This window comes from Arachis hypogaea, chromosome 15 (genome assembly GCF_003086295.3).
Source record: "Arachis hypogaea cultivar Tifrunner chromosome 15, arahy.Tifrunner.gnm2.J5K5, whole genome shotgun sequence".
NCBI lineage: Eukaryota > Viridiplantae > Streptophyta > Magnoliopsida > Fabales > Fabaceae > Arachis > Arachis hypogaea.
The window spans coordinates 130,202,098-130,222,067 of NC_092050.1; the positions used below are offsets into that span (position 1 = coordinate 130,202,098).

General features: G+C 38.5%; 1 protein-coding gene and 1 non-coding gene across 2 annotated transcripts; one reads left to right on the plus strand and one right to left on the minus strand.

The window, feature by feature from the left end:
* Positions 1–215: 215 nt before the first annotated feature.
* Positions 216–698, minus strand: LOC112748894 (uncharacterized). The gene has a single exon (XM_025797141.1). It carries the CDS (start codon positions 696–698, stop codon positions 216–218), a length of 483 nt encoding a protein of 160 aa, XP_025652926.1.
* A 17,980-nt stretch (positions 699–18,678) lies between these two features.
* Positions 18,679–18,782, plus strand: LOC112752498 (small nucleolar RNA R71). Its single transcript, XR_003176932.1, has one exon. It is a non-coding gene; the product is annotated as a small nucleolar RNA R71 (small nucleolar RNA).
* The last annotated feature ends 1,188 nt before the right edge of the window (positions 18,783–19,970 follow it).

Sequence of the window (19,970 nt, forward strand, 5' to 3'; positions counted from 1 at the left end):
TTGTGACCAAATCCCTTGTGATAATCACAGTAAAGACTTTTGTTGCCTCCCGTTCTTTCTTTCATTGGTCTAGGTCTGGATAGAATTCCCTTGTCTGCAATTTGTTGGTAAATCTCTGCTATAGGTGCCGTAAGTGGCGTGTAGTTCGTGAACCTTCCTACCCGTGGGGGTTGCTTGGACTGCTTGCCTAGGGTGCCGTCCCTGGGAGCTTCTTTTTACCTGTCGACCTGGGGGCATGCCGAGCTGGGGGGTTTTGAGAGCTGCCGTTTGTTGGCTGCTACAACCTGACTTACTTCCTCATCAATGATGTATTCCTTGGCCACGCTTTGAATTTCTTGCATGGACCAGACAGGCTTGGTAGTGAGGTGCTTCCTAAAGTCCTCGTTTAGCAGGCCGTTCGTTAGGCACAGACTAGTGACTGAGTCCGTAAGGCTGTCAATCTCCAGGAACTCATCGTTGAATCTGTCTAAGAATTTCCTAGTCGGCTCCCCGGGTTTTTGGGTAACCCCTAGCAAGTTGATTAGGTGCTTTGCCTTGGCTATGCGTGTCGTGAACTGAGCCAGGAAGATTTGGGAAATGTCCATAAAAGCTGTGATGGATTCTTGTGGGAGGGTGTTGAACCATCGGATCGCTGGTCCTACCAGCGTTACAGGGAATGCTCGGCATCTGACCGCGTCGCCTACTCCTTCCAAGTTCATTCTTACTTCAAAGGCTGTAAGGTGCTCCTGGGGATCCTTGGTCCTGTCCTACCTCATGTCCGTTGGCTTGTCGAAGTTCTTCGGAAGCCGGACCTTGAGGATTGAGGGGTGGAACGGGGTGGCTCCCATGATGATGGGATCACATTGCTTCTTGGCTTTCCCTCTCTGGGACTCCCCGTGACTTTCGGACCTGCCTTGGGTAGGTTGTGAAGTCTCCTGTGTATATGCCTCGTCGCATAGCGCTAGGCTTCTTTCTTGGCTCTCGTGTCTTCGAGAGGGGGAGCAGGTGCGGGTGCGGGTGCGCGATCGGCTGGCGTCGCCGTGAGAGTGGCTGATATCTCCGTGGGATCGGCTCCTCGCGGCCAGCTCTCGATCAAGGTTTTGTACTCTGTGTCTAAGTTCTTGCATGATCTTGGCACTGTCGGCCCCCGTTCCTCCGAAGGGATGTCTTTCGGGGTCTTGGTGTAGATTTGTTGGTTTGGCTGAACGGAGAATCGTGGCTGTTCGCCGGCACGGGCTGTCAAACTTGCCCTGCTCAGGCGAACCCCGCCTCCATCACGGAGTTCTTCTGAAGTGGGGAGTCGCTCCATGTCTGTTCTAGGGTCCCCATAGACAGCGACAATGTTCCTCACCTGATGGTCTCGGGTGCTCGACGGGTCGGGTAATGGTGAAGGGATGAGGGGGCGAAACCCTGAAGTGGCGCAGAGCGGGTTCTTGGTCCCCTGACTGGAGTCTGGTAGAGTTGGTGGTGTGATGGACGAGAGAGTAGGGGTGGCCACCTGCAAGGACACTCCGACGATCAAGTCAGTGTCCGTACGAAATGATAGCCAGATTAAAAAAGGTGATGTGTACCTCGGGGGAGTGTTGTCCTCTCCCCTTATATACTGTGTTGGACGGGCCCAACGATGACCTAGCCCACTGGCCAGGACGCCTCTGAGCTGTCCCTGTCCACGTGGGGGGAGCAGGTCATTCTGGACTCCGGGTCGAGGCTTTGGGTGTTGCCTGAGGAAGCCGACCCGACCGATTTGCTAGGCATGGTGTGCCGGGCTATGCAGGTGGTGAAGTTAGACGTCGACCGGGTCGGATTTTAGGAACCGACCCGTTGAATTTCCCTTGAGGAGTAGTCTGGGATTGGGTCAGGAGTGGTGCTCCGACCCAGCGACTAGTTGGGCTGGACCTATAATGGTCCGTAACATAGTTCATTAGCGTTATTTAGACCAATAAATCGATAATCTATCTAGTTTGGTTTCAAAATAGAATTGGACTTGCCTTATTTAGACCGTCAACGGTGGTCAAACTCTTTAAAAAACGACTAGTTTGACGCAAATTCATAAACTGCTTAAATGATCCGCATGGATCCACGATGCACCAACACCCAGCTGAAACATGAAAAGGAATTGAAGGCTCGACAAGTCCACCAGTGCTCCAACATTTTAGAAAATTCCAAAATTGAAGGGGACATGACTTAAACAGTTAAACCAAAGTCCCCCAAATTAAGGTATCTTTGCTTTTCCATGAGACTATGCTGTTTTGTTCCTTATTAATATATATGTTAATTAGTAAATATATAGTCAAAACTTTCAATTAAATAGTTTTATATTTATTTAATTTACGTGTAATTTTAATTAATTTTATTTCACTCATTCTTAAATTAACTGTATTTTTAATTGTGCAAAATTATTAATATAAATAAAAGTTTTATTAAATATTTATAACTTAAAAAAACAAAAATATTTTTATTATCTACAATATATATTTTTTTTAATAAATATTTATAGTATATAATATATAATAAGTATAAATTAATTAATAAATTATTAAAAGATAAAAATAGTTATTTTAGTATAAAATTAAAATAAAAAAATATTTATTTAAAAAAAAGAGTAATTTTTTTTAACTATTGAGTTACAGACTGGATCCATAATCAGAAAAAAGGATATAAATAATGTCTAATTATCGATCATAATCTCTTTTAGTAAAATCATCAAAAATAATGATCAAGAATAGGACATCGTTACAAATCTAAAAAACATAGCAGAAACTAAAATATCACACCAGTTACAAGATCTAACACCCAAGGTTGCGAGAACCGAACCGGTCAATAAACCGGTGGAGTAACCGGTTCACTGGTTTAATAATTCGGCCGGAATTTAACCGGAATTCAACCGGTTTAATTAAATATAAAATAAAATTATTAAAAATTAAATATATAATTTCAAATATTTTAAAAAAACATAATCAATCATCAATAAAATTATTTCAAAAAATTTAACAAAACACCATCAACTATCATCCATCAAAATTTAACAAAACCACTCACCACAAGTTCCATAACCACAAATGTTTTAGTGCATGCCATCATTGTTCCAAGCATGTACTTCATGGCTGCAAAGGATCTTTATGGATGCTCCAATCTCAGTTGACAACAAAACCACCACAGCTATATTTTAATACAAAGGCATCTCAAACACTGATCCCTTCTCTTCCTCAACTTCAACAAGCAAACAATAACTTCAGGTCCTCAGCAAACAATAGCATCAGCAAAAAAATCATGAATAAATAACAAATAAATCAGAAACAACAAATAACAAATAAATCAAAATAACCTCAAAAAATCAAAATAAATGAAAATCATGAATCCAGCAAACAAATAAATCAGAAAATCATGAACAGAAAATCAAAAATAACAAATAAATTCGTTCCAGCAAACAATAAACCAACAAGCAGAGGAGGAAGGCGAAACTGTGAACAGAGGAGGCGAGGCTTACCGGCGGCAAAGAGGAAGGCGAGCAACGGCGACAACAGAGGAATCGACACCAGTGAACAAAGAGAAGGCGAGCTCGGCGATGACAAAGATGCGGTGGGGGCTGACGCGGTGGGGGCTGACGCAGTTGGGGCTGACTCGGGGGGGCTGACGCAGTTGGGGCTGACGTTGTGGGGGCTGACGCGGTGGGGGCTGACGCAGTTGGGGCTGACGCAGTTGGGGCTGACGCGGTGGGGGCTGCGGATGCGGTGGCGGTGGGCTGCAGTGGCTACTTGATTGGTGGCTTGACTGGCTTCTATAGTTCTCACTTCTCAGAGAAGAGAGGAGAGATGAGTTTGTGAAGAACTGAAGACTGAAGAAGAAGGTAGCTGCTCGATTTAGGGTTCAGTACTTCGTGTCTTCGTTTAGCCTTTTTTTTCTTTTTTTTTTAGAGACAAAACGTCGCCGTTGGGAGGTGTTACTTTCAAATAAAAAATACGCTAAAAAATCGGACGGTTCTGCCGGTTCAACAGTTAACTGCCGGTTCAACCGGTTTTTTTACCGATTTTTTGTCAAACGATTTATAGCCTTACCCAGACCGACTAGGTGACCGGTTTTTGGTTAATCCGGTTGAATCGGTCGGTCCGGTTTGATTTTCAAAACCATGCTAACACCAAAGATAATAAAAAAAGTTCTCCCACTAAATACTAGAGTACAATAACTCCTATTAAAATGTCTCTATCTTTTATTACATCATATTATCACCATTAGACTATATAAGACTATACCTCTATATAGCCTTGCCATGCTTGGACACTGATGAGCGGATAATTTATACGCTTTTTGGCATTATTTTTAGTATGTTTTTAGTATATTTTAGTTACTTTTTATTATATTTTTATTAGTTTTTAAATAAAAATCACATTTCTGGACTTTACTATGAGTTTGTGTGTTTTTCTGTGATTTCAGGTATTTTCTGGCTGAAATTGAGGGACCCGAGCAAAATCTGATTCAGAGGCTGAAAAAGGACTGCAGATGCTGTTGGATTCTGAACTCCCTGCACTCGAAGTGGATTTTCTGGAGCTACAGAAGCCCAATTGGTACGCTTTTAATTGCGTTGGAAAGTAGACATCCTGGGCTTTCCAGCAATATATACTAGTCCATACTTTGCCTGAAGTTTGATGGCCCAAACTGGCGTTCCAAGTCAGCATAAAAATTCTGGCGTCAAAACGCCAGAACTGGCATAAAAGCTGGAGTTAAACACCCAAACTGGCACAAAAGCTGGCGTTTAACTCCAAGAAAAGTCTCTACATATGAAAGCTTCAATGCTCAGCCCAAACACACACCAAGCGAGCCCCAAAAGTGGATTTCTACACTAACTATCCTAGCTTACTCATTTTCTGTAACCCTAGGTCACTAGTTTATTATAAAAACCACTTTTAGTGATTCATTTTGTACCTCATGACACTTTACACGTCTCAGATTATATTCTCTACGGCATGAGTCTCTAAACTCCATGGTTGGGGGTGAGGAGCTCTGCTGTGTCTCGATGAATTAATGCAATTACTACTATTTTCCATTCTATCACGCTTGTTTCTATTCTAAGATATTCACTCGCACTTCAACCTGATGAATGTGATGATCCGTGACACTCATCATTATTCTCACCTATGAACGCGTGTCTGACAACCACCTCCGTTCTATCTGCAATAGCTTTAGTGCATATCTCTTGGGTTTCTAATCTAAGATTAGAACCTTCGTGGTATAGGCTAGAATTATTGGCGGCCATTCCTGAGGTCCGGAAAGTCTAAACTTTGTCTGTGGTATTTTGAGTAGGATCTGGGAAGGGATGATTGTGACGAGCTTCAAACTCACGAGTGCTGGGCGTAGTGACAGACGCAAAAGGATCAATGGATCCTATTCCAACATGAGTGAGAACCGACAGATGATTAGCCGTGCGGTGACAGCGCATTTGGACCATTTTCACTGAGAGGACGGATGGTAGCCATTGACAACGGTGATCCACCAACATACAGCTTGCCATGGAAGGAACCTTGCGTGCATGAAGAAGAAGACAGTAGGAAAGCAGAGATTCAGAAGACAGAGCATCTCCAAAACCTCAACCTGTTCTCCATTACTGCATAACAAGTATTTATTTCATGGTCTTTTACTTTTTACAATTAAAACTAAGAATCATTACTGATATCCTGACTAAGAATTACAAGATAACCATAGCTTGCTTCAAGCTGACAATCTCCGTGGGATCGATCCTTACTCACGTAAGGTATTACTTGGACGACCCAGTGCACTTGCTGGTTAGTTGTGCAGAATTGCAAAAGTGTGATTGTAATTTCGTGCACCAGACACCTATTCTATTTTGATGATCATGTGGCTTCTCATAATGTATCCACCGCAGCAATACTCTAATCTAATGACTCTGCGTAATTCATGGAAGGCCAATGTGAAGACAACTTTTATACAATAAAAATATAATCTGTTTATGGTATATTAGGCTGTGTTTGTTTTTGTAGACAAGACATAAAAACATAAACAATACATATATAAAATATATTTGGATAAAAAAGATATGGACACTAAACATACAATATTTCTGAGACACTTTTTTTATTTGTGTCTACTTCTAAACGAAAAATACTGATAGACACAAAATTAAAAAAATAGATACAAAATTTTTAATGAAATTTTTTTATCTATAGATATTTTTTATTATTTCACTATTACCCCTTTTTAATATTTTATGAAAAATCTTAATCTAAGCTTTTCTGCACCGTCGCTTTCAGATACTCTCTTCTTCTTGCTTTCTCTTTCTATTATTCATCTTCTTCTTGCTCTTTTTGTTATCGTCTTCTATTTCATTCTGTTCTTCCTCTTCTTTCACTTATTTCGCAGTAGTATCTTCTTTTTTATTTTTATTTTTGACTTTTTTCTTCTTCTTTTTTTTCTAATTCTATATCTTCTTTTCTCTTTTAGATTCTGTATCTTCTTTTTTTCTGATTCTTTTCTTGGTTTTTTTTATTTTCTTCCCTTTTCTAATTTTGTATTTTCTTCTTTTTTTTATTCGTTTTTTTGTGTAGTTAGTCTAATAACAATATTTCAACCGTCAGTTACTACTTGTTCTTGTTATAATTTTCGAAAGCCCGCTCTTTTCTTTATCAGTCACATAACTAGGTATTACTCTGCCCCCATATTGTTTCTTATTTTTGTTTTTATTTTTCTATTTAAAAGAATTTTGTTCTGCTTTATCTTTATTTTTTTTGTTTTTAATTTTTTATGATTTTCAATCTGAAAATTATATAAGAAGAGCTATAATCTTTTTTTGGACAGAATCTTAAATGTTTACAATGACAGCGTGAATGAATGAATAAATTTTTTTTAAAATTTTAATATGTTAATGTATTTTGTTCATATGAAAGAATGAATGAAAAAATTATATTGAATTTGTCTCTTGTTATTAGTTTGAACTAAAAGTTAAAATAATTAGTGAGTTATGTTGTTGCTTTTATGGTTGTTGTTCTTATTGTTGTTGATAATTTTTAGTATGTGTTAATTATATAAGTTATTTTTTATTTGTTGATTAGAAAAGAATGGAACCATTGGACTCTTCTGAGCAATTTAGATGATTTTTTTCTTATTTTATGATTCAGACTAAGCTTGAAGTAATTACGATATTAGTTTTGATGTTTGCATTTTTGTATTTGAGAAATAGGAGAAGAGGACATTTGTTGATTAGAAATAGAGAAATTAATACTAATCCCTTAAGACGAAATGTATTAACCGCATAATAGGAAGGGGCGATAGAAATTGTATTTGGGAATTAAGAATGAGCGTAGATGCAATAGGAAGATTGTGTGACTTACTAAAAGGTCCAGGTGGATTAAGAGATGAATGTCGTGTAAGTATACATGAGCAAGTGATTACGTTTTTAATAATACTAGCTCATCATAAAAAGAATCGCACGTTTTAAGTTAGATTTTATAGGTCAAGAGAAACAATTAGTAGGTATTTCAACAAGGTGTTATCTTCAATCATACGTATCCAAAGTTTATTATTTGCAAAAGTTGTTCCTGTTCCAGATGACTGCATAGATCCCAGATGAAAATGATTCAAGGTAAATGTAATGAATAATTGAGGTAGTCATTTTGTATAATCTATAATTTTGTATAGAATTAGTCTTGACACTTCAATTTCTTTGATTTAGGGTTTTCTAGGAGGATTAGATGGAGCATATATAGATGTGACTGTCCCTGAAAAAGATAAATCAAGATACCGAATAAGAAAGGGTAATATATCAACTAATGTTCTAGGCGTATGCAATCAAGATATGAATTTTGTGTACGAACTTAGTGGATGGAAAGGATCCGCTTCGGGTTCAAAAATCCTTAGAGATGCCATTTCACGTCGTAATAACCTCAAGATACCAATTGGTATATAATTTTTAATTTTTAGGTAACAAGAACATCTCAATATTTTCATTTCATACAAATTCCTTAGTCCTCATAATATATCTCTTTCGATTTATAGGGAATTATTATTTAGTGGATGTGGGTTATATTAATTGCAAGGGATTTCTAGCACCATATAGGTATATTCGATACCACGTACAAGAATGGGCTCATGGTAGAAATGCTCCTAGAAATTTTCGAGAATATTTTAACAAGAAGCATTCTTTGACAAAGAACATTATTGAGCGCTGTTTTGGTTTACCATAAAAGAGATGGAAAATTTTGAGGAGTCCTTGTTTCTATAAAATTAAGATACAAAATAGAATAATTATTGCTTGTTGTCTACTGCAAAATTTTGTTCAACTTAATATGGAATCCGACCCTAAAGAGGACACACTACTTGAGGAGGAGCAATTGCTTATTGAAGGGGAGCATGGTGGTAATAAAGAAGGCGATGATGACATGATTGAAAGTGTAGAGGGCAGCAATGAATAGACCGTTCGCCGAGACAATTTAGAAAACGAAATGTACAACGAGTGGATGAATTGCCAAATCAATTAGTTAATTTATTTTTTGTATGTGTGCTTTATTAGAATCTTTCAATTTGTTTGGTTGGACATTTGTTGTAAGACCTAGTTATAAAACTTTAATTATGTGAACTACATGTAGCACTTTATTAAATGTATTCTATTTTATAAGTTATTACAATGATGATATCATGTATATGCGATGTTTATTTGAATTTTAATTAAGTTAATCTAGATTATACGAACAAATAGACAGACATGTTTGGACTGACGAAAAGATAAAGGCATTTGTCGGTTTTATGGAGGAGCTTGTCATTGAAGGAAGAAGAGCTTATGCGGGTCATTTTAGACCTGGATCTTTTGAGAATCTTGATACAAAAATGAATGAAAAATTTTTAAGTGGTAGCATTCAAATAATTCATTGCAAGAATAAGGTAAAAGGCTTAAAGAGAAGTATCAATTTGCAGCTGACATGGAAGCCTGTAGTAGTTTTGGATGGGATAAAGTGAAGCAATGTGTAGTTGTGGACAACAAAGAGATCCTAGCTACATATTTGAAGGATGGTTTACTAGTTTGAATTTACTGAATTATTTATATTATGTTCAACATCTATTTCCGTCCTTCTATAATATTATTGTAATTCCTTTCCCTATAAACAAGGACAAAGGTTGTATACTCCAGGAAAGCCCTTTTTCCTTTATCCGTATTTGGAGAAAATATTTTGTAAAGAAAGAGCAAGTGGAGTGGATGCTTGGTGCAAATTTCGAATACCACAACTAAATCGGCAAGTGCATCGGGTCGTACCAAGTAATACCTTAAATGAGTGAGGATTGATTCCACGAGAATTGATAGACCAAGCAACAATAATTGAGTGATTCACTTAGTCAGACAACCAAAAAATAGTGTTTTGGGTTCAAAAGCATCAAACAACAATTCAGGAATTAAGAACGTAATTAGTGGATTTGGTGTGAACAGTATGTGAGAAAACAGTTAAGGTTTCATAGATATTTATTTTTCCGGATTAATAATTCCTACCAACTACTTTGATCATGCAAGATTTAATTCATGGCAAACTTTAATCGATTAAACCCTAATTCCATAGTAATTTAATCTCCTCTAACCTAATCAACCGCCAATTCCTTGGTCACTTAATTAAAATTAAAGGTTTAAGTCCAATTCTAGTTTATTAGCCACATAAACCCTAATTACCCAAATATAAGATGATTATATGTCACGTATCACGTTAAGTCCAGGCAATTAGTGATTTACGGGGAGTTACTTTCAAGATGTTATTCAAGTGAGTTAACTTTTCCAAGAATCAACAAGAATTCATGTAGAAAAAGAGCTTTCTTCCAATAAACTCAAATTCATAAGATGAAGAACGAAAGTAATCCTTGAATATAAATCATTACATTGATTAAAATATAGTGACAATAGTATTAATCCATAGAATAAATAAAGCTCCTAACTTTAACAATAGAGGTTTAGTTGCTCATGGCTCAGAGAAAAACTAGGGTCCCAGAAGTGTGTAGAGTGTGGAATGAGGTAGAGAGAAGAGCTGGAGCCCAAAGGACTAAATCTTTTCCCTTTTTATATCTAACCTAATAAATTTTGAAATAAAATAAACTAATAAAATAAAATAATATCTAAAACCCTAGAAGATTGTATCTTCTCATAATAATAATCAAAAGATATCAAAAAAAATAAATATAAATTTTAAAACACTACCGAAGCTCTTTCCTTGAAGTTCAAAAATGTGGTGCTGGCGCTAAATGCCAAGCTCGTCGTTTAGTACCGATGAAGCAGAAGGGCTCGTGGGCGTTATTATCTTCCTGGCGTTAAACACTGATCGCTTATGGCGTTGCACAAATTACGAAACATTTGGCACTAAATGCCAGGTTAGGGCGTTTAACGCCAACCAGTCAGAGGCCTTGCACGCAGTACGAGACGTCTGGCGTTTAGCGCCAGCTTGGCAGCTTCAATTTTTCTCTTTTTTTCTTCTGCACGAACTCTGCCAAACTTGTCCGGATTTTTCTTGAAATAAATAAAACCACAATGCACCTCAAAGTAGCATCCAAACAGGTTTCAAACATTAAAATCTCAATAAAACTTAATAAATTCATGTCTAAAAAAAATAAGAAAATACAGGAAAGATGCTCACGTATCACAACACTAAACTTGAATTATTGTTTGTCCTCAAGCAACTAAAAGCAATGTAAAATTGAGAAGTGGATTAGCCTAAGAATTGAGTTTTCCAATTAAGCTCATGTCTTTGTTCTGAGTGGGATTAATGACATTGTGACCATGAATAGTTTCGGTATCTCACTACCCTTTGAAGCTTAGGAATGTTAATGTCTTTTGGAACTAGAACCCGGATAATATTATGAATTCTCTTCTCTTTTAACCTCTGATCAATCCTTGAGCACAACATTTTTCTTTGATCTTTTTTTTGGTGCTTTGCACCTTGAGCCTAGCCGTGATTCTAAATGTTTTATCTCAAACTTTACTTGACACAGAAACACCACAAGCATTTAACTGGGAAACTCTTTGAGCTCTAATTTTTTTCTTTTAATTTTTTCCAGTCAGTGGTGCTCAGACCCTTTGGCATACTCTTTATTCGCACTTGGCTTTGACTCTAAGTGCCCAGTCTCAAGATTTACTTGACAACTTCACAACACAAGCATATGTCTAGGAAAATAACTCTTTTGAGCTTTTGATCATACTTAACCTTCCTAGCCATTGATGCTCAAAGCCTTGGGCCTTGCTTATTATTTTCTTTCTTTTTCTTTTCTTGTTATTTCTTTTGCCTCAAGGATCAATATCTTGTTTAAAATTCAAAGAATTCAGAATATTTCTCTAAATTCTTGTACCTCAATAATTAACAACCTTAACTCCAAACTCAAATATGCATTATTCAGTTCATACATTCAGAACCACAGATATATACCACCACATCAAAATAAATAAGACAATTTAGAATATATAAAACCCAAGTTCTCAGAATATATAACTCCTGAGCATACTCCATGGGCTTCCTGGACATGGACCTCTCAATGGGAATGAGGGTGTCATGGTCAATCTGCACCCTAGCAGTCTCACAGAGGTGATATATCATATATGGGAACACTAGCCTGACATTGGTGGAGGCGTTCGAAGCTGCACTGTAAATCTCTTGTGGAATCACCCGCTCCACCTCCACCTCATTACCGAGCATAATACAATGAATCATCACTGCTCGGTCCAAGGTCACTTCAGAACGGTTGCTCGTCGGGATGATAGAGCGTTGAATGAACTCCAACCGTCCCCTAGCAACTGGCTTCAGGTCGTGCCGGCCCATCTGGCTAGGCTGCCTCTCTGAATTAAGCTTCCACTGGGCTCCCAGTAGGCATATATCCGCTAAACTCTGCTCCGGCCTCTTGTCTTTGTTGACCCTCTCAGTGTAAGAATGAGGGTATGCTCTAGTCTGTGGCAAGCAGAGTATCTCTCGCACCCTCTGCGGACCAAACTCAAGAATCCTCCCTCTCACCATCGTCCTTCAGTTCTTGGGGCTGGGGTTTACGCCCTTCACATGCTTGTATGTCACCCAAGCATTCGCGTAAAATTCTTGGACCATGAGTTGGCCCACCCCAGTGACCGGGTTGTACAATGTGTCCCAGTCCCTCCTCTGAATCTCAGCCTGTATCTTCGAGTACTCGTCCGGTTTAATATCAAATCGAACCTCTAGAATCACCCTCTTTCGCTCAGTGATCTCATGGAAGTGTTTCTCATGGACCTTGGAGTTAAACCGGTGTGAGTCATAGGGACTGGTCACTTGGGCCTTTTCCTTTCTCTTCCTAAAGGAAGACTTTCTGGTCTTGGGTGTCGTAGATGATAATAAGTGAAATTAAAGAAGGCGTAGCAGTCATACCAAACTTAGAAAGTTACTCATCCCCGAGCAAAGAAAAAGAAAAATATAGGGAAGAGGAAAATATATGGTGAAAGTAGGTGAAAAAGAAAATGAAAAATAGAAATTAATAATGGAGGATAATGCAAAAAATGGGATTAGAAAATAAAGAAAATGTAGGGAGGGGTGTTTGTGAAAGGGACTGATAAGGAACGTGAGAATGAAGGGTAATAGAAAGAGAAGAGGGGGTAGTGAATTTTGGTTGATGGATGAAAGGGGAGGGGTGAAAAGTAGTATATATAGATTGAGGGGGGGTTGGATTCGGTTATTAAGGGAAGGGGGTGAAAATATTGAAATGGAATGAATGGGGAAGGGGTTGGTAGTAGGTGGGTTAATGGGAATTGAACAAGGAGTAATTGAGGGGTTTGAATATGTGGAACAGTTAAAAGGGAGAAGAAAAAGGGGAGTGGGGGAAAGTGATGTGCATAAACTTGATATGCTACGATTTAGGAAATTGCACGATCGGCAAAATTCCTTCCGGCAAGTGCACCGGTTATCGTCAAGTAAAAACTCACAATAGAGTGAGGTCGAATCCCACAAGGATTGGTTGAGTGAGCAATTCGGATTAGAAGTATGTTCTAGTTGAGCGGAATCAAGATTTAGATGAGAATTGCGGAATGTAAAATTGCATGAATTAAAGAGCGAGAAGCTAAATTGCTGAAATTAAAAGGGATGGGGGTGATTGCATGAATTTAATTGCAGAATGTAAAGAGAAAGTGGTAAATCAGAAATGGGAAGTTCATTGGGTGTTAGGAGATATTGAGATCTCCGAATCAAAACAACTTTTATCCCTTCCTCAATCAATGCATTCATTGAATTTTGCTTGGCAATCTTATATGATTGGATCCCAATCCCTTGGCTCACCAATTCTCTCTAAAAACAAACAAATTCCCAATCCCTTGGTTTAAATGTTCATAAGAAGAGATGATGCTCGATCACTGATTATACCACACAGTTTCATGAACCACAATTTGGTAGGATTACATGTCACAATATCCATCCAAACCCCAATCCAATTCACTGTGAGAAAGCTTCTCTAGCATGAATCCTCCATTCCTTTCCCAAGGTTCCGAAGGATTCCAATTATGGGTAGTTTCTTTCCCAAGACAACTACCCAATGGAATTAGATCGAGAAGCTTTCTAACAAAATTCAAGAGAAAAGATTGAAGAAGAAGATAAAACTATTATTGATTCATTGAATTACAATAGAGCTCCCTAACCCAATGAAAGGGGTTTAGTGAGTCATAGCTCTGAATTCAATTACAAAACTAAAAGAAAATGATCCAAAGTTCTCCGTGTGTAAAATCCTCCTCCCCCAAAAGTCCCAACTAACTTAAATTCTATCCTATTTATACACTTTCTAAATTGAGCTTCTGTTGTGTTTCTTGGGCTTTGAGGCCTTTCCCTGATTTCCTTTTGCTTTGGGTTTATGGTCCATAATCCTGATGAGGCTGTGATCCAATTCTGTAACATTCATTGAGCAAAATTAGTGATAAACAAGTAATGACACAAGACTCAACAAATTGAAGCTCCAGACTCATCAATCCTTCAGGCCCAATCCCATAAACCATGATATTCAATTGGGTTTCATACCATAATACGTTTAAGTTAATGTTTGTGCTCAAATGCTAACTTAAACTTCAATATATTTGGCCCAGAAACCCCTTTCAAAAAAATGGCATTTAAGTTGAAGTTTAAGTTTCAGTTTAAGGTTAAACTGAAACTTAAACGTGGAAATGGAAGAAAGCAACCCAGGAGTGTGAAATGTCGAACACGTTTAAGCTTCAGTTTGAGGTTAAACTGAAGCTTAAACGTGGAAATGAAGAAAGCAACCCTGGAGGAGTAATTTGGTCGAACACGTTTAAGCTTCAGTTTAAGGTTAAACTGAAGCTTAAACGTGGAAATGAGAAAGCAACCCTGGAGGAGAGAAATAGTCGAACACGTTTAAGCTCCAGTTTAAGGTTAAACTGGAGCTTAAACGTGGAAATGCTCCTGGTGTCTTTCTTACTTCTGGCGTTTAACCTCCAGTTTAAGGTTAAACTGGAGGTTAAACGTGGAAATGCTTCCTGGTGAGATTCTCATTCTGGCGTTTAACTTCCAGTTTAAGGTTAAACTGGAGGTTAAACGCCAGTTCCAGCATTTCTTAGCCTTCATGATTCTGGCGTTTAAGCTCCAGTTTAGGCTTAAACTGGAACTTAAACGCCATTTCCAGCATTATATGGCTTGGTAGTTTAAGTTCCAGTTTAAGCTTAAACTGGAACTTAAACTCCACATGTGATATTCAAGCTTCCTTTATTGATTTTGTTGCTTCCTTGCCTAGCCTCTTCTTCCCTGAAATTATCCAAACAATTGCATCAAAGTCTTGCAAAATTTCATGAGAAATCTTCCATTCATAGCATTCAAGTAATATAACTAAAAACTCATGGAATTTGCATCAAAATCATACTGTTTGATGGTTCATTGCTTTGTTATTCATTTAACCATTCTTGGTTACTTTAAGCTCAAGAAAATGCATAAAACAACTAAAACTAACAGAAAAATGCTAGTGAAACTAGCCTAAGATGCCTTGGCATCACAACACCAAACTTAATACTTGCTTGTCCCTAAGCAAGTCCTGAGTTATTTGAGAAGAAAGTATGAAACAGAAAGCAATTACATTGGCTATATTAGCAAGCATTTGAAGTTCATCAGAAGGGTTTTATGCAGAAAGTTGCAGCATCACTTTTTCATTCTTATCAGGTAAGATTATCACTTTTTCATTGCATCCATCAAACACTGCTATGGCCTCTTGTTATTCTTATGTCCTTGGCACTTTTCTCTTCTTTGTTTTTCTTTTCTTTTTCTTAGAGCTCCTTTGCTCCTTGTTTGCTTAGTGTCATGTGTTGCACAAGCCTTTGGCATTTTCTTTTTCTTATCAGTGCACTACACATATCCACTACAGGCATTTTAGTTCACATTTCTTCTTGAGACATTGGTGCCCAGCACCTCTTTGTGTGACTAAATGTTTTGTATTTAGGTTGCTCTTGATAATGGACTTTTGGTTGATAATCCCGGGTTAGTTAACCCAAGTTACCAAGTGTTGAAACACTCCTCAGAACCTATTCATCCAAGCATATCCTTAATACATAAACACCACAGGCATTTGTCTCAGAAGTTCAAACCATTGGTGCCTAGCTTATTTTCTCAATTTTTTTGCTTTTTGGTTGCCCTTTTTCAGTGGCTTTTTCTTCTTCTTTTTCTTTCTTTTTCATGGCCAAAGACATTTATTCATCAAGATCCATAGACAGTTTTCAATTTCTACACAAAAAATGATAATTCTACACTCTATTTCCAGTGATCTGACTAAACAATCAAGCATGCATACCACCACTTAATTCTACTTGATTTGTCACTAATTGAGCCAAGCTACTTTTGTTCAAACTTTTCTTTTATTTTTGGAAACAGAACAAGCATGGCAAGCATTTGTTTAAGAAGGTGAAGTTATATCCAAACATCTAGGCATTCACTTTATTCAAAGCAGTAAACAGACACTCATACTAAAAACTTCACATTCCAGAAAGATTCAACAATTACAGTTTAAACCAGAACAAGCATGCTTTTGTTTGCCTTTTAAAGAATGGTCAAGGAACACCACCACCTTGTGAAATTTCTTGTTTTCTCTTTGTTGCCAGGAAACAATTTGATTTCTCCTTCTTCTCCTAGTTGTTGCTTCATGTTCTTTCTCAGATCCTTGTTTCCTTTCCTGCAAAGAGTGATGAAGTTGCTTGCTTCTCAAGCACTTGAGTGGTTAGCTCAACTATGTATGGGCAAGTGTCTGAGTCTTAAGTTGGTGTGTGAACACCAAACTTAGTCTCCTACTTACTCCTCTGCTCTTTGAGTCCTTGAATTCTCCTTGGAATGAAGTTGCTGCTAAGGATTTTAAGCATTCCTGTGATTGCTTAGAATGGTTGTTCCTTTCATATAATTCAAAGGTTGTTGTGTTCAGTTGATCTGTGTGGTGGAACACCAAACTTAGAGTCACACATTCCCCTTTGAATTATTGATCCACGAATTCATTGTTTGGTGTGAAACACCAAACTTAATTCTTTGCAATGCACAGAAACTACTTCACCTTTTTATTGAAACAAATAAAAGAAACAGCAAGGGAGTATTACCTCAGGTTGGGTTGCCTCCCAACAAGCACTTCTTTAACGTCACTAGCTTGACGGTTGCCCCTTGTTAGGGTGGATTGTAGTGCTTGATGTCCTCTCCTCTCACTATGAAAACGTCCCCATTTGATTCCTTCATGATTTCCAAATGTTCCATAGAAAGAACTTTCCTGATTGTGAACACTTGAGGGAGCTGGGAAGGAATGGTTTTGAGGCCAGGTGGGATTGGCAGATAATGACTTGATATCACTTTATCTCCCGGAGAGAAACCTTCAGTGGGAATTTTCTTGTTTCTCCACCCTCTTGGCAATTTCTTTACAATTCTTCCCTTTCTCTTGAGGATTTCTTCATTGACCCTTATGCCAGGAGGATCCTTCTGATCTGTTTCTATTGATTCTTGTGGCTTTAACTCTTGCAATTCTTGTTTGCCTTTCAAGGACTGTTTCAGAGTTTCAGCTGCTGGATTGCTTTCCTCCAAACACAGATGGCTACTATCATCCTTAGGCTTTTCAGGTTCTGGTTCAGGCTCAGATGCAGGTTTGAAAACATTGAAAATGAGCTGTTCATCATGTATTCTCAAAATTAGCTCTCCTTGTTCTACATCTATGAGCGCTCTAGCAGTGGCTAGAAATGGCCTTCCCAGAATGATAGGGTGTATGTAGCTTTCCTCCATGTCCAAAATGACAAAGTCTGTGGGGAGGAAATAATTTCCCACTTTCACCAGCACATTCTCAACTACCCCTTCAGCTTGCTTCTGAGTTTTGTCAGCCAGTTGTATGATTACATCAGTGGATCTCACCTCATTCAGTTGTAGCCTCTTCATAAGAGTCAGAGGCATCACATTTATGCTAGCTCCTAGATCACAGAATCCTTTGTCAATTTTTGTTTCCCCTATGATGCAGGGGATATGAAAACTTCCTGGGTCTGTTTTCTTAGAGACTATGTCCTTCTTGATGAGGGCACTGCATTCTTTGTTCATTATTACAGTTTGTCCCCCCTTCAAAACTCTTTTCTTGCTCAGCAATTCCTTTAAATACTTGATATGTGTAGGCATCTGCTGGAGAATCTCAAGAAAGGGAATATTGATATGGAGAGACTTAAATGTCTCTAAAAACCTTGAATAGGTTTTCCCTTTTTCACCTCCTCCTAACCTCTGAGGAAATGGTGCTTTTGGTTGGTATGTTTCCAGCATGCCTTTTTGCAGTTCCTTGGCTTGCTCAGTTTTACTTTCCTGCTTAGCTTCTTCCACACCTTCCTTCAAGATTTCTGGCTCCTGTTCTGAGGGTCTGATTCCTTCTTCTTCTGAGACTTCCTTCAATATGGTGATGGCCTTGCATTCTTCCCATCTCACTCCCTTTTGTTCCCCTTTAGGATTCTTTTCTGTGTCACTAGGGAACACTGCAGTTGACTTGGGGGCCTGTTGAGATAGCTCTCCTACTTGAGACTCCATCCTCTTGAGTTTTTCACCATGGTTCCTTAAGGTAGATCTCACATCATCCCTAAAGCTTTTCAACTCACTTATGTCCTGACCCATGTTTGCCAGCATTCCTTCTATCCTGTTTAATTGATCTTGGAATTGTTGGTTCGGATTAGGTTGGGTAGGTTGATTATTTTGGCCATGATATGATGGTTGGGAGTAAGTGTTTTGTGTGGCTTGGTATGATCTTTGGTTGGAGTTTTGGTATGTGGACTTGTTATGTTGGTTTTGCTGGTTTCCCCACCCAAAGTTTGGGTGGTTTTTCCAGCCTGGGTTGTAAGTGTTGGAATGTGGATCATATGGTTGCCTTTGTTGATTTCCTACATAATTGGCCTTTTCCCAATCACCTCCTTCAGTGCTTACTTCCTCTTGATCTTGTGTGTGTATTGCAGCCACTTGCTTTGTTTCTAATTTCCTGGTGAGCTCTGCTAGTTGCTTGGCAAACACCTTGTTTTGGGCTAAAATTGTATCAACATGGTTCAGCTCCATGACTCCCTTAGTGTTGTGTCTCTCTGAAGCATAGTAGTACTCATTCTCAGCCACTGTCTCAATCACTTCAATGGCTTCTTCCACAGTCTTTTTCCTGTTCAATGAACCTCCTGATGAATGGTCTACAGCCTTCCTTGATTCATAAGAAAGTCCATCATAGAAAATATGCAATTGCACCCAGTCATGGAACATGTCTGGTGGGCATTTCCTTGTCAAATCCTTGAACCTCTCCCATGCCTCGTAGAGAGTTTCACCATCTTGTTGTCTAAAAGTCTGAACCTCAGATCGAAGCCTATTGACCTTTTGTGGGGGGTAGAAACGTGCCAGAAACTTGCTTTCCACCTCATCCCAGGTTGTTAGGCTCCCCTTGGGAATGATTCCAGCCACTTAGCTGCCTTGTCCCTAAGTGAAAATGGGAACAAGAGCAGTTTATAGGTATCTTCCTGGACTCCATTGGACTTCACAGTGTCGCAAATTCTCAGGAATTTTGTGAGATGTTGGTTTGGATCTTCATTAGCACTCCCACCAAATGAACAATGATCCTCCACAAGTGATATTAGCTGTGGTTTGAGTTCAAAATTGTTGGCCTGAATGGGTGGTTTCTGAATGCTGCTACCACAATTCCCAGAGGTTGGGTTTATGTATGAACCAAGAACCCTCCTCTCAGGAATGGCATTGTTTCCATCAGCCCTCTCATGGTTGTGAACTTCTCTATCCATGTTGAGATCTAAAGCTTCCTCAAAATTGTCCTCAGATTCTCCTTCAGATTCCTCTTCTCTCAGTACTCTCTTCCCTCTTGCTTCCCTTCTAAGTCTATGAAGGGTCCTCTCTGGTTCGGTATATGGAGGAGTTGATGTCTCTCCTCTCCTACCTGTCATACAAGAACACAGCACAGGCACCAAACAAGTGAAATACTCTTGGTTAATGGAAGAGTATGGTTAGAGCAGTTGAGGAATTAATTCAAATAGTTAGTGAGTCAGTGAGTTAGTTGCTTGAATTTAAAGGCATAAAGAAAGAAAGCATGTAACAGAGTGCAGAAATTAAAATTCAACAAGTAACTTGAATTGAACTAACAAAGCAAAAAAAATGCTCAATCTAGTTAACTTCCAATTTGAGAATTGTCAATCGAAAACCAATCCCCGGCAACGGCGCCATAAACTTGATGTGCATAAACTTGATATGCTACGATTTAGGAAATTGCACGATCGGCAAAATTCCTTCCGGCAAGTGCACCGGTTATCGTCAAGTAAAAACTCACAATAGAGTGAGGTCGAATCCCACAAGGATTGGTTGAGTGAGCAATTCGGATTAGAAGTATGTTCTAGTTGAGCGGAATCAAGATTTAGATGAGAATTGCGGAATGTAAAATTGCATGAATTAAAGAGCGAGAAGCTAAATTGCTGAAATTAAAAGGGATGGGGGTGATTGCATGAATTTAATTGCAGAATGTAAAGAGAAAGTGGTAAATCAGAAATGGGAAGT

Bases quoted from the DNA above. Each gene is read 5' to 3' on its own strand.
- LOC112748894 (XM_025797141.1), bottom strand. From the start codon at position 698: ATGAACTTGGAAGGAGTAGGCGACGCGGTCAGATGCCGAGCATTCCCT.